At 42.9% G+C, this 26,290-nt stretch overlaps 1 protein-coding gene across 10 annotated transcripts in view; it reads right to left on the bottom strand.

Annotated features, from left to right (window-relative positions):
• The window catches only part of COL24A1 (collagen type XXIV alpha 1 chain), a 369,353-nt gene that overhangs the window by 14,495 nt on the left and 328,568 nt on the right, over window positions 1-26,290 (bottom strand). For 8 of the 10 annotated variants that reach the window (XM_053245268.1, XM_053245269.1, XM_053245264.1 and 5 more), the window contains 9 exons: window positions 23,694-23,801; window positions 19,267-19,374; window positions 19,123-19,176; window positions 18,598-18,660; window positions 16,564-16,617; window positions 15,529-15,564; window positions 5,651-5,686; window positions 5,534-5,560; window positions 2,786-2,851 (listed from right to left, as the gene is read on the bottom strand). In XM_053245268.1, the coding sequence (XP_053101243.1) occupies window positions 2,786-2,851; window positions 5,534-5,560; window positions 5,651-5,686; window positions 15,529-15,564; window positions 16,564-16,617; window positions 18,598-18,660; window positions 19,123-19,176; window positions 19,267-19,374; window positions 23,694-23,801 (552 nt within the window). Of the gene's footprint in view, window positions 1-2,785; window positions 2,852-5,533; window positions 5,561-5,650; window positions 5,687-15,528; window positions 15,565-16,563; window positions 16,618-18,597; window positions 18,661-19,122; window positions 19,177-19,266; window positions 19,375-23,693; window positions 23,802-26,290 lie in introns of those variants that run through there. The other 2 variants (XR_008306099.1, XR_008306100.1) reach the window with 2 other exon arrangements.

Below are 26,290 nucleotides of genomic sequence, written 5' to 3' on the forward strand. Positions count from 1 at the left end.
CCTGTCCCACTGATAACCAGCAGTGGTGCAACAAGGTTGCTCACTTGAGAGCTGATGCCTCTCATCTGCCCTGCTGCCCCTGGGCTGGAGGTTATCAAGGTGGAATGCTGCTTCTCTGGTAGCATGCACTCTCTTACTTCTTCCCAAGGCATGCCCTGGGCCCCCTTTTGCACACCAAATGGGTGTCTGTCCACTACCTCCCCACCCTCTGCTGTGGTAGGTCACAAAAGGCTCATTTCTAGAAAGTGAGCCTCTTGCAGGAGTCCTCCTGACTGGGTTAGGATGGAGCCTAGTGCTGCAAATGCCCCTCTCCAAACGGACTTGGCATTTGTTTGGGGCTGGCATACACTCCAGGTACCTCAATGACTGAGCAGGGACAGAGCTTATTTTCTGGCTACTATCCTTGGTTTAAATGGTGGGCCCCTTGATGGGGAGAAAGATCCACAAAAAGCTAATAATTTCTTTAATATTTTTAATAATTAATTTTAATATAACAATGTGCTCAAATTGACTTTGGCCCCCTTATGCTAAGTCGTGGTTGCTTTTGGCCCACTAGGGCATTTGAGTTGTGCACCCCTGCTTATAGCATGAACAGAAAGTTACAGGGAGAGGCCTGGTAAAAAAAAGAAACACAGCAGCAAAGGTGAGAATGTACATGAAATTAGGACTGCCCCCCTCCACCCCAGGTTGTGGTGCCCTGCTCCCTCTGCTCAGCTGCATGTGGCAAGGAAAAAAGGGGCACCCCAGAGAAGAGGCGCGAGGGGGAAGAGGGGAGAAGAGGCGTGGTGTGGGGGGGGGGGGGAGAGGGGAGAAAAAGCACCAAACACGGCCCTCCTATGCCACTGGAAGAGTTAATTGGGTGAGCTTAGCAGTCCTTAAAGGAAAATTTCCAGTAAACAGGAAAGTAGGGTCTGTTGTTTGCCTCACCATACAACAGAAGTGCTGCCTTGAGGAAAGGCGTTTGGCTTCCACACAAAAAATAAGCAACATTAGTTCATTTGTACATGAACAGAAACAACCCTGGATTGTGCAGAAAGATCCTAAGAAAAGCAGCTAAAACTTCTTATTAAAAACAATTAGTACATTGTGCTGGTGAATATTTAACCCAAACCCCAGGCTCACAAACAAATTAATATTTCAGTGCTATTGATGTCTTTCAGGTTAAGCAGCCTACTATTGAACAATGTTTTTACTTTATGTATTTAGGCCGAAGGCCCAAAAGATTCACTTATAAATAAATATGAGAATTAGTTGTGCAGCACAGTGTACACACTTTACCATGACAACATATTTTATCAGATTAAATGCTAAACAATAGAACTATTCTCTTATTGTACTCTTAAGAGTAAAAGAAGAGTCCTATACAGGTGGACCTCATTATCTGCGGGGGTTATGTTCTCCCCTACAACAGCAAATAACAAGTCACTGAATGAATGGGAATTGGGTGGGTTAGGTTCCTGGTGGGCAAAAAGAAATCAGAAAAAGGCAGAAATAGGAGCAAGAAAGCAACGTACTATCTTCTCCAGGTCTCCAGCTGTCCAGCAATGCCCTGTAAAACCCCAAATTCAGCCAATTTCCCATGAAAAATAGTGGGGATTATTATTATTATTATTTGGACTGTGGGTAACCAGGGCCACTTGTATAAAGTTTTGTTTATACTTGTATTTTGCCATTCATTGTTTTTTTCAGGTGAGGGTGGGGAGGTCTTTGGGGATAGGGGGCTGCACCAAGAAGGGTGAAGAGGATGGAAGCAATGGGATGGAGGAGGAGCAGGAGGGCAGCTCAGGTGAGGGTGGGAAGATCTCTGAGGTGAGGGGAGCAATCAAGTACTAATGCGCAGATGCTCTAGAGCGTGCAAGAGTTCCAGCATTGAAGCGGAGAGAAATAATGGTGGCAGCCAGGATGCAGAGGTGGAAGGCTGGCAGGCGAAGCCCCTCCGGCCAGAAGAGGTGGGTGGGCAGTGGGCTAATCCCCGCCTACCAGGAAGAGGCGGTTGGTGGGGAGAAATAATGACGGCGGCAAGGAGGTGGGCAGATGGTGGGCAAAGCCCTACCAGCTAGGAGGAGGAGGTGGGGGGCAGTGGGGGGATGGCCTGGCCCGCCCAATGGGGAGAGCTGCAGGGGGAGAGAGCGAGTGAGAGTGTGGCGGGGGTATGCCACAGGCTCAGTGCACTGCTGCACTGAGGTGGGCAGACGGCAGCCAAAGCCCTACCAGCCGGGAGGAGGAGGTGGGAGGCAGCAGCGGGATGGCCTGGCCCTGGCCCGCCCAATGGGGAGAGCTGCAGGGGGAGAGAGCGAGTGAGAGTGTGGTGGGGGTATGCCACAGGCTCAGTGCACTGCTGCACTGAGGTGGGCAGACGGCAGCCAAAGCCCTACCAGCCGGGAGGAGGAGGTGGGAGGCGGCAGCGGGATGGCCTGGCCCTGGCCCGCCCAATGGGGAGAGCTGCAGGGGGAGAGAGCTGCGGGAGGGGGGTAAGAGCGAGCGAGCGAGCTGCGGGGGGAGAGCGAGCTGCGGGGGGATGCCACAGGCTCAGTGCACAACTGCACAGATGCTCTGTGTGGGGTCAGCTAGTTATTATTATTTGGATTGTGGGTGACCAGGGCCACCTGTATACAGTTTTGTTTATACTTGTATTTTGCCATTCATTGCTTTTTTTACTACCAAACAGTCTGATATTTATAAATGTGTGGCAGGTGAAATCTTTGCAAAGAAGCACCATTTATCCTTGAACCACTATTATAATGTATGTACATAGTGTGCCAATCTAAACATGCAAATATTTTACCTCCATTTGGAATGCAGCATTTGATTCAATCAAGGCTTGAATAGCAGCATTTATGTCAATTTGTTTCTGTGTATAACAACATGAGTTAATATCAGCAGCATAATCAACAGACAGAACTTCAATAAATTAATTGCATCTTTCTCAGGACTTACTACAGAATGACAGTGTCTATTACCAAAGGCTAAGGAGTGGCTGATCATGAACATTCTTGTCCAAATGGGCTAAGCTGGGCTTCTCAAACTTAGATCCCCAGATGTTGAAGGCTACAACTCCTATCATCCCTTGCCACTGTGACCAAAGTCCATTGTGACTGGGAATTGTATCCTAACAACATCTGGGCACCCTAGTTTGAAAATTCCTGAGCTACAGAGTATGCTTTTACTATAATTTTTCAGATAATCAAGAGCTAAGAGCAGGTCTGCAATTCCCATTATTGTCATTTCTATGCTCCAGAAATGAAATGTAGCTCATGTCCTGTAATGCAGAGCACTGCCTATAAAGTATATCACTTATCAAATGTGGTGGTGATGAGGGAGTAACAATACCATGAAGAGATTCAGAACTGGTTAAATAGATCAAAGTGCAACAAGAGGTGGGTAAGGTTTTGAAAACTCTCTAAAAGTGTGACATACATTTGCGAAGGAAGTAGCGGCCGGTGTGGACATTTAAGCGTACATTAGTAGGTTAATTTGCTACCGCCACACCTGAAAGCGGCTCTGAGCAGCGGCGCATCACCTAGCACCTCCTGTGGCCTACATTGGCTCTGCCACTCACCTGGCCTCCGTACATGCATGGAGGCCATTTGCTGGCCATGCAAATGGCCTCCGCCAGGTGAGTGGCAAAGCCCGTCCACCACCGCAGAAGGTGCTGGGTGGTGTGCCGCTGCTCAGAGCAGCTTTCAGGTGTGGCGGTAGCGGAGGTAAGCACCTACTAATTTATGCTTAAAGGTGCTTCTTACTGCCCCACCCCTGGCAGCACCCACACTGGCTGCTACTGTGTGAAGGGTCTCCAGAAGTATAATGGTACAGAAAAGTCCTGTGTCAGCAGCTCTCTGGTCCTTATATAGCCAGGCAACAAAATCAAATTAGTGATTCTGTACTGCTGTCAATTAAATTAGTTTGGTACCTGAGTGAGGTGTGGATCACCCAAGGAAGCTGCAGCACTGAAGTGCAACTGCTCCAGAATAACGTGCTTGTATTAAAACACTTAAAACTTCAGACGGGAGATAGATATAGTGGAATCTATGAGAATTATTTCTATATATTGGACTAGTGTATAAAGGTTAATGTTGTATGATGTTTCAAAATGCCAACACTATATAAAACACACACATATATATGTGTCCAGATATATTTTAGTTTTATAAAAGTAATAAGAAAGATTGAGGACAAATGACTAAGGGTGGAATCAGATGACCAAGTAAACCATGATTTATTTGGTTAACAAAAGCTGAAACTACACACGAAACTACACTTCTCTCCCCTCCCCTTATCTCCTTCACTTATGTGCTAGCCAGGGGAATCTTGATTTGTTAAACTACAGTTCTTTGGCTTGCCTGAATCTGGAATTGTGCTTTAACTGTGGTTCATAAACCATGACTAAACTAGTATTTGAAACTGAAATTGAACTCTGGTTTCAAGTACAGTTGTCCCTCACCTATCGCCGTTTTCCCAATTGTGGATCTGAGTATTTGCGACTGGGAAATTGTGACTACCCACGCTAATCGCGACCCAAGTATCCATGGTTTAGCTTTAAAAATTTTGGGGGGGTTTGGGGGGTAATTTCAAGGGTCAGAGGGTCATTTTCAGGGGTCAGATGATTCCAGGGGTCAAGGGGTCACTTCTGGGGTCGGGGGGTCACTTCTGGGGGTCAGGGGGGATTCTTCCAATGTATTATATTGTTTTCACTTGCAACTATGATTCCCCTAACCCCGTTTGCCATTGAAATCAATGGCTCTCCAACTGCGAATTTGCCAACCATGAGGGTTTCCAGGAATGGAACCCTCACGGTTGGCAAAAGACGGCTGTACTGTTTTATTCATGGTTTATAAACCATAGTTACATAGGAAGCTGCCATATACTGAGTCAGACCATAGGTCCATCTAGCTCAGTACTGTCTACACAGACTGGCAGCGGCTTCTCCTAGGTTGCAGGCAGGAATCTCTCTCAGCCTTATCCTGGAGATGCCAGGGAAGGAACTTGGAACCTAGATGCTCTTCTCAGAATGGCTCCATCCCCTAAGGGGAATATCTTAACAGTGCTTACACTTTTAGTCTCCCTTTCATATGCAACCAGGGCAGACCCTGCTTAGCTAAGGGGACAAGTCATGCTTGCTGCCACAAGACCAGCTCTCTTGTTAAAGCAAAGCTCTGGGTTTGGATGAGCTAAGGAGTGTGGTTTAACCAACTACCAAAACTGTAGTGTCACTGCTCAGTGATGGAGTGGTGGAAATAAAGGTAGGAAAAGAAGGGAGTGCGCGGGCTTGGATTGCATTCTTGATCAATAAACCTTTGTTTATAAGCCATTGATTATATGGTCATGTGAATGCACCTAAAATGTCTAAGCTCTTAATATAACCTTTCCAGAATCTCTTATAATTATTTAATTGAAATTAATGAGACCTGGGCAACAGCACTCTTGTCCAACTCCCATCCATTTCAAATAATACCTCTTCAAGAAAGGTTCTCAGGGCATTGTGCCCTAACCTTATTTTTCTATCCAATCATTACAGGAAACATATGCAACTCACTCTTGGACCAGGTGCCCCTGGTGGACCCTAGAAAGAAGAAGAGAAAAATAAAAGATATAAGTTTGGTTTCATATAGTTATGCTGTGACATTATTAACATAACTTGTTATTCACTTACACGTAGACCTGGATGACCTCGTGGTCCTTGAGGGCCCTGAGTAAAAAGAGATGTCACAAATGTATGAGAATAAAAAGAAAGCTGTAGTAGTAGCTTTTTTTTTTTTTTTACACACACAAAAAGGCTGAAAAGGTTAATGCATGTAACCTAGCTGTAAAAGGAACCAGGACGACAATTTTCGACTAGTTGTGACCTACACAAAGATTTCTCAGTGTAGCTGTAGACCATTTGTCTGAATTTCTAAAAGTGCTTGTTGTATACTTTTTAAAAATTGAAGTGAGTCTGTTTTTTTAAATAGTTAATAAGCTTCTTGTCAAAGGTGCCTGCCAGCCCAATATGACCGGATATTGAACTTCTTTGTTTGTTCAGTCACACCTTGGAGTATTGAGAGTGTATTAGCATTTTGAAATAATTAAATAAAGGGCTTAAATGTGTCAGATATATGAATAAGGGTATGTGTAATTCCCAAGCAGCCAACCTGTTGGTCATTCATTTAAAATGCCTATTATGAATTTATTAACTATGTATTAAATTATTGCAAATGTTAAGAGTACTACAAATATGTCATATACAGAAGTAATGCTTCCCGAGTTTCATGTCTGCACAGAGGCTGATATCCTGACTATATGACGGAAGTCCTCTTGAAATAAATAGGAGAAGTTAGCCATGATGACTTCCACTATTGCCTAAAGATGTATTCACTTTTATATGGTAAATTTGCCCTGCCACTACTTAATGGGGTATTATTTTCTTGAGTTTATTCTGTTTCTTGGACAGATTTCCCCCCAGTTTGTATTTCAACTCTTAAAGGCATCATGTGGAAAAAGTCTTCTAGCAGTTGTAATGACTTCCAGTCCCCAAAACAGCTACATGAAGTTATGCCTCAAGATACCTCTTAAGTTTTTGGCTGAGAAATAAGGACCTAGAGCTGCGACAAAGATTTCCTTGTTTTCTTCAGTTAAAAAACAAACAAAACAAACCACAAAAATACTCAGCACTAAATGTGAGTGACAGCCATAAGTATAAGTGCAAGCAGCAACAATTTACCCAAAGTCTGGGGTGAGGAAACAACTAAAAAGAAGATCTTGAGGCACAGCTGCCTGTAACTGCCTGTGGACTGGCAGCCACAGAATCTTGCCTCCCCCCCCCCCCCGCCCAATGATGCCTTGTTAAGAAAGAAATGAATGCACTACTAAGGCATCAACTTTGATAATTTATTTCAATTTATTTGTTTACAGGTCACGCTGAATAAACTGGAAATCCTGCAGATACTCTGGAAAAGTTCTTCCTTTCTGACTCAGAACTTAGATTGCGGCACAGATCAAACTGACTCTAGAATGTTCTCCTGCTATATGCAGGATTGCCCTTATAAATCTTCTTAAATTCTACTGTGATCAAAGGATAAGTCATGGGAGGAGAATGATTATAAATCCAATTCCCTAATAACAAAAAAACCCAGAAGAAAATTAATCTCTAAGCAATTCACTGAACTGCTAGCACAAAAGATCAAAGGTTCATACCAGATCCTCCTTTTTTCCTTTTCAGACTTTAAGAAATTGGCTGACATCCAAACTAAGTTACTTAATGTTACTACTTGGGAGTTACTCTAAAAGACTATTTAATTTCAATGGGCCTTCCATTGTGTAATTTAGTCTGGATGTCAGCCACTGATCTCGCAGATCTCTCACAGATATGCTTAATTTTAAATACATGGCATGTTAGTTCAATAAATTGTAACACCTAATCAGAAACATCTCCATACATTTTAGATGCAATTGGTCCCAGGTACTAATGCATTCAAAACTAAAGATGGAGATTTATACAATGTACACTTGAAAACATTTTGGGCACACTCTGAAATACTTGTTTATTTTGTTTCCCACCTTTCTGTCTACCAGAGGCCCTCAAGGTGGTACTAAACATCTTCATCCTACATTTGAAAAGAATATTCCTTCTAGAAATCAGCACTTGGCTTACCATATTTTTCTTATGATTTCCTGTGCTAGATTCTGTTACTTACTAGTCACTTTGTACTGCAGTATAAACACACAAGATAGGTGGAAGTGGTGATGGCAAAACTTATGTTTCTGGCATCACATAGTTAGTATATGGATCCTTGGCTCCACTGTGAATGTGTATTAACTAAAAACTAGCTGACCCTGCACAGAGCATCTGTGCATCAATACACTCCCCCCAAACCGCTATCCCCAGTCTCTCTTGCCCTCCCCTCCAACATCCTGCCCCAGTCTCTCCACTCCTGCCCTCCTGCCCCCACTGCTGTGCCTCCTGCCATCCCGCCACGCCACCTCTTCAGCTCACTGGCAGCCTCCTACTGCCTCCCTCCCCGACATTTTCGGGTGGCTACCGCCGCCCCTCCTCAACCCGCCACCTGGCTCCCTCCTTCCTCGCATTTTTGGGCAGCAGCGGGTCCTCCCCCTACTACCTACTTCCCCACCATTTTTGGGCGGCCGCTGCCATCCCTCCTCAGCCCGCTGCCCGGCTCCCTCCCTCCTCGCCATTTTTGGGCAGCCGCTGCAGCTCCTCCTCAGTTCCCTCTCTCCCCACCATTTTCCGGTGGCCGCGGCGGCTCCTCAGCCCTTTGGCTTTGGGGCAGCAGTTTCCCCGCACCTTCTCGGCCACCACCTCCTCCTCCTCACCGCGGCTGGGCCCATTGCCACCGCCACCTCCATTGCCCGGCAGCCAGGCACGGCCGGCATCCTCCAATGTCCTCCCACCCAATGCCGGAACTCTTGCAGCGTGTCACGAGAGTTCCACCGCCAAATTCTTAAGGACACGCATGCCGACTAAGAGAAATAAGTATATAGATGGAAAATTTATTTGGTGATAAGTTAAAATCCATTTTGAAAAGCTCAAAAATATCCCAAATATTCTCAAAATCAAAACATCCTGATCTAGAACAGACTATCCCGACTAAACAGCTTTCATTACCACATTGGTGATGTTCTTGGCCTGCTTGATAACAAACTGAAGAAACTAACAACTTATTTATTCTCAAACTTCAGACTAGACCTTAACAGGGGATTGATGCTTGCATCTTAGCCCTTTTCAGACATAAAATCATGGAGCCTTCCAACAATGGAAGCAACCATTCTCACATGAATGGTGTTTGTCTCTGTACAAAAATGTTGTAAGCAGGGAGAGTGAAAGAAGGTAATGCTTCTTGGCACACTAGCACACTGGGGGTGGAACTTCCAGGTGTGCTCTTGGGATGCTGTACACAAGTACAGCAGCTCTCTCTTTTTTACTGTCTGAACAGGGCTATAGTAAATGTACTATGTGAACTGTTGGTGTTTCCAACATACCTACAGGCCTGTGCAATCTATGTTGCGCCTGAAATCATATGGTTTTCTTTCCAATATGCACAATATAATTATTCCTGTCTGCTCAAAGGTAACATCTTAAGGCTGTTTCTGGTGGAATACTATCATAGTTGCATTTTATGACCATTTCCTTACTTTTAAATAAGTACTTTCAAATAAAACTTTCAAATAAATTTTCAAAATGTGAATGGAGACATTTACTATCAGAAGTATCTCTAAGCTGGGCATTGGAGTGGTGGGAGGTGCAGAAGAGGGCAACCAAGATGATCAGGGGCCTAAGCACCTTCCTTATGAGGCTAGGCTACAGCATCTGGAGCTCTTTACCTTGGAAAAGAGGCAACTAAGCAGAGACATGATCAAGGAGAATAAAACTAGGGATGGAGTGGAGAGGGTGGACAGAGAGAAATTTCTCTGTGCCTCACACACAACACTAGAACCAAGGGTTATCCCATGAAACTGAAGGTCAGGAAATTTATGAACGACAAGAAGAAGTACTTTTTCATACAGTGCATAATTAATCTATGGAATTCTTTGCCATGGGATGTGGTGATGGCCACCAGCTTGGATGGCTTTAAAAGGGGCTTAGACAAATTCATGGAGGACAGTCTATCAATGGCTACTAGTCTGGTGGCTGTGGGCTACCTCCAGTCTCAGGCATATGCCTCTCAATACCAGTTGCAGGGGAGCAACAGCAGGAGAGAGGGCATGCCTTCACCTCTTGCCTGTGGGCTTCCTAGAGGCATCTGGTGGGCCACTGTGTGAAGTAGGATGCTGGACTAGAATGTGGCCCTCTCTCTCCTTCTTCCCAGCCCCTCAGCCAGAGGCGTATCTAGGGAAAATAGCGCCTAGGGCAAACACTGAAATTGTGCCCCCTGTCCAAGCATCTGACACCCATCTTTCAGATAACTTTACCATAATATCAGCTGAAAAATACAAGTCAAGCTCGTTAATCTTTTAATATTTCAAAAACCATTTAGCAGTGGACTTAGCCAGACCAAAAAATGCTAGAAAACTACAAATTTCAGTATGTGGGGGCTCATGAAATACCCAAATACTATGTGGAGATGTACTTGGAAAACTAAACAGAAGTGCCTGTCTAATTCTCTACTATGCATTGTAGCATCACCATTACATAAGTTTTAAAAATCAATGGAGAATTTGACTTTTCCCAGATACTCTGTAAATAATTAAAGGATATGCAGAGTAAACTGTATCACTGCTTGGAATATATTCTAGTCTTTCAGAAAGACAGTTAAAATGAGAGAAAGAGAGCAAGAAACTCCCAGTGGGCCTTAATATTAAGGGTTTCACACTGATTCAAAGACAAACTCACCATTAATAGCCATATTAGCAAGACATCACATTTAACTCACTTATCACAAGAAGCAAAGTAAGAGCAAATGAATACAACCCTAGCTCTTAAGTGTCAGCTCAGTATTCACAAGCCCTGATTCTCTGTACATAGTGCCAATCTGAATATGTGTACAGTGTCTTATATTATATTATTATTATTATTATTTTTATCCGTAGCCCCTTTGGGGGGCTTCCTAAAGGCTGGGGGGGTTTGCAAAGATTCCCCCTCACCCCGCTGGCCTCTAGGGCCTCGCAGGGACCATTTGAGCATGTGCAGTGGCCATTTTTAAAAATAATCTTTTTTTTAAAAGGCCACTGAAAACAAAATGGCCACCACACATGCTCAAATGGCCTCTGCAAAGCCTGGCATGACCTAGAGCCTCACAGAGGCCATTTGAGCATGCACAGTGGCCATTTTGTTTTTGGCAGCCATTTTTTTTTTTAAAATAATTTTACAAAATGGCACCCCCCTTCAAGTGGCGCCCGGGGCACATGCCCTGCCTGCCCTACCCCTAGATACGCCCCTGCCCTCAGCAAAGCACAAAAAACAAATTCAGCAGGTGGGAACCATTTATTTCTCTCTGGCTTACTTCTGAGTAAACATGTATACAATTGGAACTAAGATCCACATGCTAGGAAATAACAAAGAAGTGCAGCAAAGAAATACCCAAAACCATTCCCACTCAACACCAAGAAAACAGGATTCTGGTCTAGACTGCTCTTGAAATGGAGGTTCTACATCAAAGCTAAAGTGCCTGTGAATGTGGAGACTTCACTTGACCATACTTAGGAATTGTAGCATCTGTATTCACAGATTTTGATCTCCTGTAGGACCTCCATGTTCAAGGGAAGTCTATACCAGAATAGTAGTTTGTTGGCTCTGGGTGGGAATGATTTCTGGGATTTCCTTGCTGCACTTCATTGAAGCTTTCTGGAAGGATGTGGCTGACCACTTTGAGATAGGGGCTGGAGTGCATGTGCCTTTTCAAGCGGCATTTTGATAACTGAACTTGCAGCTCTACATGCAAACCTACAAGGAAGTTAAGTCCATAAAACACAGTGGGACTCAGAGATGTAGCTAGGGGAGGTTAGCTCTCTGTTAGCTCTCTTCTCCAGAGGCCCCCAAGGGGAGATTCTTTGCATGCACACAAAGGGGGCATCACACACAGGGTCCTTCCCAAGGACCTGGGATGGCTGAATTTTATTATCAATATTGTTGTTATTATTATAGATATCATCGCAGAATACAGGCTGTTCCCAGTAAAGTTGTTTTTTGTAGTAGGCAGATTGTGATTTCTGTGGCCCCCTATGGTGTTGAGGTGCTCTTCAAGATGTTGTTGTTGTTGTGCGGCAACCAGTCATAGAGCTGACTGGAAAGGCAGACAGGGCCATTGAGAAAGTATATTGGAAAGTATATTGGCCACTGGGAAAGTACATTCCTTCCAGCGCTATACCCATGTTAGCGGCAGAGTGGAGCATCAACTTGCGAAGGAATGCAAGGAGGTTGCAAGGGACTATGCAAAGGAACTGAAGGTGAGGAACACAGGAAGTGGCCTTCTACTGAGTCAGATCCTTGGTCCATCTAGCTCAGTACTGTCTACACAGACGGGGCAGTGGCTTCTCCAAGGTTGCAGGCAGGAGTCTCTCTCAGCCCTATCTGGAGATACCAGGGTGGGAACTTGGAACCTTCTGCATCCAAGCATGCAGATGCTCTTCCCAGAGCGGCCCCATCCCCTGATAGGAATATCCTACAGTGCTCACACATGTACTCTCCCACTCAAATGTAAAACAGGGCAGACCCTGCTTAGCAAAGGGGACAGTTCATGTTTGCTACCACAAGACAAGCTCTCCTTCCTTAGGCCAGCTCTAAGCAAATGGGCTTATGAGGAACCATGAGGTAGTGGTGAGGTAATGGGGGACTTTGTGGAGCTACGCAAGGGGGCGGGGTGGTGAAGTGAAGGCATACAGTATACCTCTGATGCAGAGAACAGAGTTCCTATATCAGAGGTATATTGCCTATGAATATGGATACTCCACTTAGCCAGCATGGATGTGTCATGTTATACTTCTCTTCCCCACAGTGCCTGATCAGATTTTCCTTTTTTTAAAGCCTAGAAATTCAGCATCCAGAAACCTTTGGTTCAGGATGAGAATTAAGATCCTTTACATTCACTAGTGCTCTAAAAAGCAGGGGAGTTCTCCACACAGCAGACTTCACCAAGGGTTTTCTGTGAAGCTTTACTGCAAACTCAAAGTTATCCCAAAAACCTGATTCAAAAATTGAATTTTGTTTACCCTGGATATAAATTGGCTGCACTCTTAACGTGTATTGCAAAATCCAAATCATGTGTGAAGTGCTCCTTGATAGTTCACAGGGACTTTGGCATAAATCTGCCCAATATGTGAATGCACACCTTCCATTCTGGAGGAGATGCAAACTAAAGGGCTTTAAAGGCTCTGTGTGAAAAACTTCATGGAGATTCCAATTTAAGGAGCCCATCTTAACATCCACACCACATAAGCTTTAAATGCTTTGTATCATCTGGTATATTATGTTGGTTTTAGAACCAACCATTTGGTCCATTTGCCCACACTTTGCCTTGGTCTTTCAGCTGGACATTGAGCTACAGAGGGATACATCTAGGCAGAAAATCAACAGGTGCAGATTCCCTAATTCCTAGAGATGCCCCTGTTTAATTTTTGCCTGATGCATCTCTAAATGGCACAGTGCTTCCCTAAAATGTCACTTATACAACTGTAGACCTCAAATAACCTGTGCTGGATACAACAGGCAGTTTCGGCCCCAGAAACATTTCTAAGCTGACACTAATTGCTCACACCTCAGCCAAAGCTGATCACAACAACTGGAGAAAGCTAGATCAAGTATTTGATTCCTTCAAGCATTTAAGGGGAACTTTATTCAAACCTGAAAAGTAATATACTAATAGCATGTCTTCAAATAAAAAATATTGCATAGCCATTACCATTTATTTTGCAAACTGATCTGTGGAATAAACAGATCTGTGAAATAAAAAGATCTGTGGAATAAACAGACTTGATACAGTGATAAAATACATTTTGATTATATTCAAGATCAAAGCAAATTGAGGTGGCATCTCTGACTACAAACTGAAGTATAGGAGCAAACTTTGAGCAACTCGGATAACAATTAATTCATTTAGTTATGCCAAATGAAGGATGGAGTATAAGTCACACATATATTCCATGTTTTTAGAGCACAAAGGAAAATGTAAAGCATCTTAATTCTCATCTTAAACTGAAGGTTTTTGGATGACTACATTCACACTCAGAACAGAACTAAATGAAAGTTATTTGAGGTCTGTAGAAAGAGCTGGGAATAAAACTCTTTCCAGGCTATACAGGCTAAACTGCTTTGCACTGCCAGTAAGTTATAAACCCCTCTTCTGACAAATGTTGCATGCTATGAATTCATCATGATTGAAGGGAATTGCTAATTGCCAGTGGTGCAGAATTTCAAAGGCAAAAAGAGTAATTAAATGGTTCCAAGATGCTTTTTTTCCAGGGAGTTTCAGTGGAAATGTCCACTGACTGGAAGCTGGGTGTTTATGTCACCGTAACATCCAGTAATGTAGACCATCAGGCAAAAACAAAAACAAAAACCTTCAGACACTGAGGCTATTCTTATGAGAAGCCAAGACCAAGCCGTAAGAACCGCCAGTGGCCCTGGGGCTCCCAGCAGTGCCTCAGTGGTGAACACACCTCTGGAGCCCGCCTCTTGATCGAGGCTAAGGGAGCAAGTGCTCCCTTAGCCCCGTTTCCCTGATGATCTTCCAGCACCGGCAGCTTACAGCCAGGGCTGAGAGACTGCAGGGCTCCTGGCTGTCGCTGGGCGAGGGGATCCTCAGAATGTACTGCGCACTCGTGTGATGCATTATGGGATTTCCAGGGGCAAGGATGATGCATCCTGGCCCCCAACCCTCCGCACTGCCTGGGACAGCGGAGAATCGTCTGGGTGTGCGATCTGCACACCCAGCAATGGAAGAGTGGTTGTCCGCAGGAAAGATAAGTTTAAGCAGCCTTCCCTGACACCCACCTGATAGCACTCTCACTCATTTGTGAGAATGGGCTCATTAAATGTCCAAAGAAAAGAGCCTAAATGCCATGTTTGATGTCGAAAATGCAATCAATGACAATAATGGAAACTTTTATTGCTTTAAAAGTTTGCCATGTGCTTGAAAGTTGTTAGAACCTGACTACTGTGAGCCCTTCCATGGGAAAGGCCTGGAGGTGGAAAAGAGTCCACAATATCAAGCATGGTTTTAAAAAGTTACTGATATTTGCTTTGTTCTCAAGCAAGAATCAACAGATTTAGGACTGTTTCCCTTTGTTTCAACAAAGGGAAAGCCTGAGATGTTTAATCTGTGTTAGTTCAAAGCTCAGTGTGAAAAATAAATTTTATAGTGCAATCCAATACATATTTATTCAGAAGTATGTACCACTGAATTCAGTGGGACTCACTCTCTAGTAAGTAGCTTTAGGATTACAGTCTTAAGTAGTGGTGTAGTGCTGCAGGGATGGGTAGGGACAGGATCCCAGTATTTTTTCTCCCTCCAGGGTCTCAGCAGGGATGCAAAGCCTTTGGCTTTCTACATGGAAATAATGTGCTGCTCTGCTATTCCAACCATTTATTACCATTCTTCCTCTCTTAGGAAAAAAGGAAGCTACCTTATATTGAGTCAGACCATTGGTCTGTTTAGCTCAGTAGGGTCTACTGAGGAGTTTTTCCCAGCCCTACCTGGAGATGCTGCCAAGGATTGAATCTGTACAGATCACATGTACAGCACATGTACAGCAGTACACGTGATTAATGTATGTTATGAATAACTTTGCAGGCATACATGTCAATAATAAGATATGAATAGGGCATTAATCTCTAAGCAAATTGGAACTATAGTAGCATGAAGTCCTTCCTCAATTGAGCACATTGGAACTACAGTAGCATGGAGTTCTACTATGCAACATATCCCTAGAACATTCCCAGAACTTCTCTCAGTGCTCTAAGTAGCCTTACCTATTTTGCTTGAAAAAACTAAGAACTTTGTTAGGTATATTTTGCTGATACGTTGCATGTTGTGATTTTCTAATTTATTTTATTTGCTGGTCATAGACTGTAATAAATAACTTGATTTTGTTTTCACTTACGATTTCACCCCTGGATCCCTTTTCACCCTTAGGTCCCTGGTGGAGAAAAAGAGCTGTTTTAATTCTGTACTTCTAATTCTCAATTATGAATTTGCAACAGAAAACAAGCAAATTCCAATGAACCACACTGTTTTCATTAGACAAAGAAGTTACCACGCCAATAAGTCTTATAGCTTTACTTTTTCCTATCTTCAAAAACAAACAAAAAACACCTGCCATAAATGTCAGAGAGGTAGTTGTGTGTGTCTGTTGCACCAAAAGCAACAAAGACTCTTATGGTACCTTAAAGACCAATGCATTTGTTGTGGCATAAATTTTCATGGGACAGAGCCCACTACTGGATAGCTGGTGGTTGCCCATGTGGGTATTAAACTTGAATATCCCATCTTTCCACTGGATGTGATCTTCAAGGCAATGAAGAATGTGTGTGTGTGTGTACATGCACACATGCGCACGCACACACATACACACACAGAGTAAAGTACAGAGAAAAGGGGGAAATCTGCATTAAAAACTAATCTTTTTTTCTCTATTCAGAGAGAGAGAGAGAGAGAGAGAGAGAGAGAGAGAGAGAGAGAGAGAGAATATGTATATGTGTGTGTGTATCAATTTGGTCAAGGAAGCTCTGGTTCCTGAAAGCTTATGCTCAGAGGTCAAGAAATGTTAGCCCAGTTCACCAACCAGACAAAATATTTCACTCATCAGGCAGCCATCTTTCTTTCTTTCTTTCTTTCTTTCACACATTTGTATACCACCCAAAACATACGTCTCATTTTTCACTTGTCACCACCAAGAAGACTAGACTAGTAGATTTCCTGAGCCCTGCTTATGCTCTAATAAATTTATTAGTCTTTAATATGTCACAGGACTCTTTTGGAGGAAAAATAATCAGTAATCTCATGACCTTGGTCACAAAACCACCATCTTGGCCTTGCTGATATACTGTGATAGGAAAGAGGCCTTTTCTTCTTGTTGGGAAGACCTTTATGTGATAAAGACAATAAGGAAAAGGGAGAAGTGATAAACTGCACTTACAGGTTTGCCTGCTGGGCCTATGATGCCTTCATTACCAATAGGGCCAATGCTTCCCTACAAACAAAAAACAAAGGAATTTGAAAACCAGTAAATGCATGTAACCAACCCTGAGGAAATATTGTGTTATGACAATATTTCATTATTTAAGGGATATGCAATTATGTGCTTGGCAAAAGGCATTATGGTGAAGCTGTATGAGATGTTTTTAAAGAATAATGTCAGTTATGATTGAATAGACAAGATAATTTTAATTAATGTCATTTTTGCTTTCATTTGCATTTGCACAGCACAGAGCTCTGTATTTGTTAATTGGACTATTGAAAGTAAAGGAAACTGCTGTTTATATAAAGGCCAGAAGTGACGGAGGCATTTAGAGTATACACTTCATGTTTAGACAGCCAGGAATCTTATCCAATACATTACAGCCACAAGTAACTCAAGTAAGTATACAAGACCACCCCTGAGTATTTCTGAAAAAGGTATGTTGTTTCCAGCATGACAATAGGTAAAAGCACTAATTATTTACTAGGCTATTCTAGTGAAGAAGTAAAACTCTTTTGCTCAAATAATTTTTGCCTAAACATTTGTGATCAGAGAGAAGGACCACCACAAACTGGCAGCTTCCAAATGCAGCTGGAGATACTTCACAAGAGTAATCTCAAAAGGCACATACTGTAAATTATTAACTTCCTCTTATTGCAGGATGAAAGAATGCTTTCAGAGGGCATGTTATAAGAAACACATGACTATTACCAAAAGCGTCAACTCCATGGCAAATTCTCTCACTCTGTAATGTGCAGGGAAGCAAATTATGTCCTGACATCAAACAGTGTGCTTTTCCACCACTCTAGCAAAAGGCAATGTTGTGGAGTGGGGGCACAGAAATGCACAAAAATAATGACTTCAGAACATGGGGTAAAGATGTCCTATACATTACAGACGAGGCGAAGGAAACTCAGCACAGAGCTTGAAGTTTTTCACACCCAGCTTTTAGTTCGCATCACCTCTGGAACAGAGGTGTGCATTCACATATTGGCCAGATTTACCCCAAAGTCCCAGATATGGCAATGGTAAACCCCTCCTGTATTCTAACAAAGACAACCACAGGGTTCTGTGGTACCAGGAGTTGACACCGACCCGACAACACACTTTACCTTTTACACAGTAAGCTATCAGGGAGCACTTCATGCACAATTCAGTTTTTTTCACTGCTCATTAGGGTGTAGCCTGATTTGTAGTCAGAGTTTTAAAAAATTCACTTTTTGCCTTGGGATTTTTATTTTCTTTTTGGCAACTTTGAACTCACAGTAAAGGCTCGCAGAAAACTCATGGTAAAACCTACTGTCTGGGAAAGCTCCTGTCATTTTCAGCATCAGCATCTTTTTATAGTGTGAAGTTTTGCCCTGAGTTTTGCTGAGAAGAAACGTTCTGCAGGTCACTTCCATTTAATTTTATGCTGTAACCAGAATATGTTTCAGTTGATTCAACATTATTTGTAACTGTTAAACTGCCTGGTTTTCAATCACTTGATCCACTGATAAATTTTCAAACACATTTGCAAATTGTAACACTTCAGTGAAACTGTTTGTGAGTCTCCTGAAAAAAAGCTACATCCTGAAACTTTTGCTTGTCATCCTCACTATAAAATCACAGGAGACTCATTTTAATCTGTGATTACAGTTTAGTTGATTAAGCAGCACATTGATTATCTGATTAAATCTTGTAGAAAATCCAAATGGTCATGAACATGTAATCACTAAACTAAATAATTATCCATTTGCTGCCTGTTATGGCCATGCAAAATTTGCTGCCTGAGTCAGGCTGGCTCACCTTAAGGGCATCCCTGGTTCTCTCTATCATCTAGCCTTGAATTCAATTGTATATGCATATTTACAGGAAATTGGATTGGCCTTTCACACAGTTCTGCTGAAGGCCAATATGTGAATGGGAAAAATAGGCATAACAAGTAAACAGTACAGGCTGATAAATTTAGAGAGGTTTTAAAATAAATTTAGATAATTTAGAGACACTTACTATTTGGCCTATTGGGCCTTTAGGTCCCAGAATTCCAATTAAACCAAGGTCACCTTCAGGGCCCTATGAATAAATAAAACAATTACTGTATACAAAGAGCAACACATGTTTAGACTATTTAAAAACAACCAATTTTTAATTTAAAAAACCCTGCCTTAAACCAATTATTTGGAATTAGTTATAGAAAGTTGAAGTAAAAGCTTACTAGGAGAAATGCAATATAAAATATGCACTATTGTGTTTTGGCTCTCTGGCGCACTTCAAAATGTTGGTGGTGATAATATGGTCAAAATCTTTTAACTATACAGAGTGTATTATTATTTAATCACAGGGCACTTAAAAAGGATGCTTAAGATCATTCATATGTCTATAATTCAGTTTTAAAAGGGCACAAGTTCAAGTGCTTATAAGTCCCACTTGTTTCAGTGGGAGTGCTAGGCACTTGTAAGTCTATCAATTGACTTAAACCAATGGGACTTAAAACTGTTCAAATTTGGCTGGATTGTGCCGAAGGTAATCACATACCTTGGGACCTGGGAAACCCTGAAATCCCATCAAGCCTTGATTTCCGAATTCTCCCTGTAATATTAGCAGATAGGGACATAAGTATTTTGGAATTACAACTGAATTATCCTAAAAACTATTTTATGTACAACAGAAAATACATACAGCATGCCCCTTCAGGCCCTTATCTCCTGGTGGGCCTTGATCACCTTGCGTCCCAGGAAGACCTCTTTTACCTGGCTTTCCTGGATGACCCACAAGGCCTTGTTCACCCTGAAACAAAGGGAAAAGTGAACATTAATTAAGGTTCATTTACAGAGACAGAAATAATGATGATGATGATAACACACACACACCCCGAATTTCTTGATGAGGTATTTAAAGTTGATTCCTCATTCCAAGTTTGTATTAATTCCAAGGTTCAGTATTAGGGATACTTTAAATGTATTACAAGTTGCTCTAGAAATAACTAATCAGCCTACTTTCCTTTCACTATCTCAACATTTGGACTAAATATTGTGTAAATCAAGGTCCACAAGTTAGATCACTTGCGCCCCAAATGTTCATGTGTCCACCATCTTGGATCGGGGTGGATGTCATCATTACAAACTGCACCATTGAGATGTCCCTGTGTGTCACTCACTACAGCTGTTCCAACTTAGTTTCAATTTGGTTAGACAGTCCTCAGATTAGTGAACTTGCAAGCATCTCAAAGGTTTAAGCATTCACTATCTTGGATTGGGGTGGGTGACATCATCACAAACTACAACATTCAGGCATCCCTATGTGTCCATTCTGCTGTCACAAATTTGGTTCAAATCGATTAGTCTGTCCACAAGTTATTGCACTTGTGCCTCATAAGTTTACATGTCAGCCATCTTGAATCGGGGTGGATGACATCATCACAATATTCGCTGTTGAGGTGTCCCTGTGTGTCCCTATAGCTGTAGCAAATTTGATTTAAATCAGTTAAGCAGTTCACAAATTAGCTCAAGTGCTAAGTTTATGGTTCCGCAATCTTGAATCAGGGTGGATGACATCATCACAAACTATACCACTGAGGTGTCCCTGTGTGTCACTCACTACAACTGTACCTAATTTGGTTCAAATCAGTCAGACAGTCCACAAGTTAGCCCACTTGTGACTCAAATGTTCACGCATCCGTCATCTTGAATGAGTGTGGATGACATCATCACAAACTATACCACTGAGGTGTCCCTGTGTGTCACCACTGCAACAGTACCCAATCTGGTTCAAATGAGTTAGGGAGTCCACAAATTAGCCTGCTTGCACATCAGATGTTCACACGGCTACCATTTTGAATTGGAGTGGGTTGGAGCGCTAGTCTTGTGGTAGCAAGCATGACTTGTACCCTTAGCTAAGCAGGGTCTGCCCTGGATGGGAGACTTGATGTGTGAGCACTGTAAGATATTCCCCTTAGGGGATGGAGCTGCTCTGGGAATTGCAGAAGGTTCCAAGTTCCCTCCCTGGCATCTCCAGGATAGGGCTGAGAAAGATTCCTGTTTGCAACCTTGCTGGAGAAGCCGCTGCCAATCTGTGAAGACAATACTGAGCTAGATAAACCAATGATCTGACTCAGTATATGGCAGCTTCCTGTGTTCCTATGACATCATCACACACCACGCCATTAGGGCATCCCTTATGTGTCCCTATAGCTGTAGCAAATTTGGTTCAAATCAGGCAGTTCACAAGTTAGCCCACTTGTGCCTCAAATGTTTACATGTCCACCATCTTGGATCAGGGTGGATGACATTATCACAAATGACACCATTGAGGTGTCACTATGTGTCCCTACAACTGTACCCGATTTGCTTCATATTAGTCCAGGTGTTTCAAAGTTGACAGTGGGGGACACACAGACACACATACAGAATGCTGTGTGATCTCATAAGCCTGCTGGAAAGTAGGCTAAAAACTATACTTGAATCGGAATGAAATCTATCACCTTGATATTGATAGCTGTTTTGACAACACATAATAATTTAATTTTTTGCAGTATTATTTGTATATGAATTTATTCAGAACAGAATTTTCTGTTTGCAATTTAAAAGAAACTCAAGCACAATCATCAGGATATTTCTAAGTGAAAGTTGAGACTTTCTCTCCTGTAACTACCTTAACAAAAGCAAGAGTTATGTAGCTGGTTTACAAAAAACAGAACTCTTTCCAAATCCGGGGCATAGCTACAATTGAACAAGAGTGGAGGGACAAATGTCCTTGGGCTTGTGAGGAAGAGGCGACCTTCCAGCTGAGCAACAGCTTGCTCTTTGCTCTTCCTCTACTGACTTGGTGAAGAAGGTGGGGTGGGGTTGTGGGGTGGGGACAGAGGCCCATTTTCCACTTTTTGTCCCTGGGCCCATTGCAACCTCACTATACCACTCTGTATCCAAACCTGAAGCTTTTTCAGACAGCGACTTTACCTTGGGAGGGTGGGTATGCATTCACATATTGGCCAGTTTTATCCCGATGTCCATTCAATATTTCAGAGAGCCCTTCATACACAATTTGGGTTTCCCCCTCCATAGTGGAACCTAGCCCAATTTATGTTTGGGGTAAAACAATCCTCTTTTGCATGGGAGTATCCATTTTGCCCCAAACTTGTGGTAAAGACTTCAGGCAGTCTTGGAGGAAACTGATTATCTAGACCCATTTCAGACTGCCTTTCGAGTGGGCTATGGGGTGGAGACTCCCTTGTTCAGCCCCATGGATGATCTCTAATTGGCAATCGACAGAGGGAGTGTGACTCTGTTGGTCCTTTTGGATCTCTCAGCAGCTTTTGATACTATCAGTCATAGTATCCTTCTGGAACATCTGAGGGGATTGGGTGTGGGAGGCACTGCTTTGTGGTGGCTCTGCTTCTACCTCTTGGGCAGGTTCCAGATGGTGTCTCTTGGAGGCCGTTGTTCTTCACAGTCTGAACTTTTTAATGGTGTCCCTTAGGGCTCCATATTCTCTCCAATGTTATTCAACATCTACATGAAACCGCTGGGAGATTGTCATCAGGGGATTTGGTGCAGGGTGTACGCTGATGATACCCAAATCTATTTCTTCATTTCAACACTGTCGGGAGAAGGCATAACCACTCTAAATGCCTGCCTGCAGACAGTAATGGGCTGGATGAGGGATAACAAACTGAGGCTGAATCCGGGTAACACAGAGGTACTTATTGTGAGAGGTTGGAACTCGGGAGATGAGTTTGTTTGTTTGTTTATTCAATTTTTATACTGCCCTTCAAGAAAGGCTCAGAGTTTGATCTGTCTATTCTGGATGGGGTCACACTTCACCAAAAGGAACAGCTACACAGTCTGGGGGTGCTTCTGGATCCCAACCTCTCTCTGGTTCCCCAGGTTGAGGTGGTGGCCAGAGGTGCCTTCCATCAGCTTCGGCTGATACACCAGCTGTGTCCATTTCTTGAGATAAATGGCCTCAAAACAGTGGTACATATGCTGGTAACCTCCAGGCTTAACTACTGCAATGCGCTCTATGTGGGGCTGCCTTTGTACATAGTCTGCAAACTGCAGTTGGTACAATATGCAGCAGCCAGCTTGGTCTCTGGGTCATCTCAGAAAGACCATATTACCCCTATATTGAAAGAGCTACACTGGCTGCCAATAAGTTTCTGGGCAAAATACAAGCTGCTGCTTATAACCTATAAAGCCCTAAACAGCTTAGGCCTTGGGTATTTATTCATTTGTCTTCTTCGCTATGATTCCCACCTCCATTAAGATCATCTGGAGAGGTTCACCTACAGCTGTCACCAGCTTTTCTAGTGGCTACTCAGGGAAGGGCCTTCTCCGTTGCTGCCCCGAGCCTTTGGAATGCACTCCCTGTTGAAATAAGAGCTTCCCCATCTCTGACAACTTTTTAAAAAGTCAATTAAGACACATTTGTTCACCCAAGCTTTTAATTAGATTGACAGTTTTAATACTTTTAACTTGTTTTAAGTTTAAAATTTTTTTAACATTTAAATTTTGTTTTGATTGTGTTTTGATTGTGAAAGTTTTGGGTGGTATAGCAATTCATTAAATAAATAAACAAACAAACCCTGCTGTCTGAAAAGCCTCCTGGTGGAATAGCAAATTCCAATACCCAGCCCATCATGTAAGAAAATGGTGTAGTAATCTTACATTCTGTAAGGGGAGCCTTCCTTCCGCTTCCTGGCCAAACCACTGGGATATGAAATGTAAGGTCTGGGAGTCCAATAAAGGACTTCCACACACAGATAGGTTGGGGAACCGAAGAACTGCGTTTGTATCCCAACAAAAAAATCAGTAAATCCTATAACTGCCTCTTTCAAAATACCACTGTGCATCGTGGAAAGTTTCCTAAGGACTTTAAAGAGTTTAGTCAACAATGGGAATAACAACAATCCACTTTGTTTCAAGGCAATCTTCATATATGCTTTTTCATTCGCTTTTAGAGATGAAAGTAACATGAAGTCATCCCTTCCAAGATACAGATAGAAGCTTTAGTATGAATTTCAATTCTGCCTCTATATTACATCTGTATGAATGTGCTGAAGGACTGCAAACATAGAGCCAACCAGCTTGAAAGGCTGTCATTCAAAGTACCTTTAGTCCTGGTGATCCAATGTTCCCTGGCATACCTGGTAACCCTTTTGGTCCCTGAGTTCCAGGATATCCTGCCAGTCCAGTTATTCCCGAGCTTCCTCTATTACCCTTGGACAAGAAAATAGCAAGTTATTTGCAGTTACATTATCCACTATTTGTTTTGAACACTAAAACAAAGGCATATTTTAATCTGTTCAGACTACAGATATCTTAATACCACATTAATGAACTAAATGTCTGGTCAATATTAATTCAAAATTTAGAACGTATTATTTATAGAAAAAAAACCCTGTTTAATAATTAATTTAGCATTTCATAATGTTTCATACACCCACTACTCTAGAACTCTTTTGAGTACTTCTCTTCCAGAGTTGGCTTCCACCGCCATACGTAAGTCTATGGCATAGTGCTTTATGAAAGGTAAGTGTGTAGACCATGTAGCAGCCGCACATATGTCCTTGAAACGAAGACCAGATAAGTGCGCTGCGGAAGCAGCATACACCCTCGTGGAGTGTGCTTTCATTAGTTTGGGTTGTTTTTGATTCTGTAACTTATATGTTAAGAAAATGAGCTCCACTAATCAGTGTGACAGCCTTTGTCTTGACACAGACAGGCCCTTACTTTCCCCTTTGAACAACACGAAAAACATCTCAGTTCATCTTATAGTTTCTGTTCCCTTTAGATAATATAGAAGGCACTTCCTTACATCCAGAGAGTGCAATACTTTCTCCAATCGTGTTTCAGGCTCCTGAAAAAAGGATGGAAGCACGATGTTCTGATTCAAGTGGAAGTCAATTACTACCTTTGGTAAGAATGCAGGATCAGTATGCAAAACCACTTTGTTAAGATAAAATTGTGTAAATGGCGCACCCACTCTTAAAGCAGCTAGCTCACTTGCACGATGGGCAGTTGTGCTAGCGATTAGAAAGGCAGTCTTGAGCGTCAAGTAACGTAAGCTCCCTTCATGAAGTGGCTCAAAACGGCCTTCCATCAGGGAGGCCAACACTAGAGATAGGCTCCATTGTTCAGTCGGGTGTCGTATTGGGAGGGTAAAGATTATTAACGCCCCGCAAAAATTTCTTGCACAGCGGATGTGAATGACCTTGCCACTCTTTATGTTTCACTGATATAGCGGCCAGGTGGACCCGCAGAGACACATTAGCTAAATCTGCTTCTTTCAGGCTGGTTAAGTTAATATGACTTCAGTTCTTCGTTTGGGGAGGTGGATGGTTTCGGTGACACGTCCGAAGGAGGATCCGAAGGATTTTGTGGCGCACCATCCTTCACATCCGTGTCAGTATCCAAGGACTCTGAAGAGTTGACCGAGTCATCAGGTGATTCTGGGGGTTCCTTCAGAATTGGTATCTCCGCTGGGCATGAGGGTGGAAATGGATCTGAAGTTCCTCCGAGAGGTGCAACCGGACGTTGAGGAGGTGGCAATGCTACAGGTGCCAGAGGTACTTCCAATGGCACCGGTGTCATTTCAACACACTGGCTCACCACCACTGGAGCCCCAGTGGGCCTAGGAGGTAATGGCACGGGAGGCTGAACTGGAAGCATCCGCTGTTGAACAGCCCCACTGGAGCTGATACGACCTTGAAGCATACGCTGCGTCTTCCACAACTGGAACTCTGCCCAATCTAACTGTGTGGCTGGATACAAATTATAACGAAAATCACATGCATGAATAGGGTCCTTTTGAGGTACATTTTGTTGGGGAGGGACAAATGTAGACGTTGGTTTCCACATCAAGGTATTAGTAGTAGATAGGACTACAGTCGTCATTTGCACCGGATGGAAAGATGAAGATCTGGTTGTAGCTGTCTTGAAAGGGGACATCAAAGGGTTCCTAGGAGGCAAATCCTCCTCTCCATCAGACTCCACATCCAAACCTCCGCTTAGGAAACCCTGAAAAGTGAAACCAGAAGGGGTACTTGTGGTGGAATCCAATGTGTTTAACAAAGATTTTGCAGTCCCCTGATCCAGGAGGCCATCATCATTGGTATTAAACAGCAATAATGGAGATTTCACTGGCATTCTAGCCGGAGAGAGAGCCAACGGTTTGTATGTTTGCAGAGCAAACTTGGTATAGCATGCTTGGTATAGCATGATGAAGGGTGCCAAATCCAGTATTGACCAACAATACCGAGGAGTTGGGCATTGCAATTGATTTCGATGCCAGTGGCATCAGAAATGTCGATATCGATATTGGTGCTGATGGAAAATTCGCTGTCGAGACCGACAGAAGCATCAAAGTCAATGTATGCATCAGTTTCAATGGTGGGACGAACAACTCAGTGGACATTCAAGAGTCTCCCCTTGCAGTGAGAATCCATTGATGGTAAAGGTGGTCGATACTGGACCATCGATGGAGAAGGCGTCCTCAATCTCGATGGGCAAGGCTTCTTCAACTTGTGCTGTTTTGGAGCACAACGTCGCTTACGCTTCTTATGCCCAGTATTGGTAGACTTGGATTTTTTGAAGACAATTTCCTCAAGATTATCCCTCAGAGTTTGAGACTGTGTATGCACAGACCCTGGGTCTGAGACACCGAAATTGTTGATGTTGAACTGGGTGTCAATCCCGAGATCAGTGTT

The sequence above is a fragment of the Hemicordylus capensis genome, chromosome 4 (genome assembly GCF_027244095.1).
Source record: "Hemicordylus capensis ecotype Gifberg chromosome 4, rHemCap1.1.pri, whole genome shotgun sequence".
NCBI classification, from domain to species: domain Eukaryota; kingdom Metazoa; phylum Chordata; class Lepidosauria; order Squamata; family Cordylidae; genus Hemicordylus; species Hemicordylus capensis.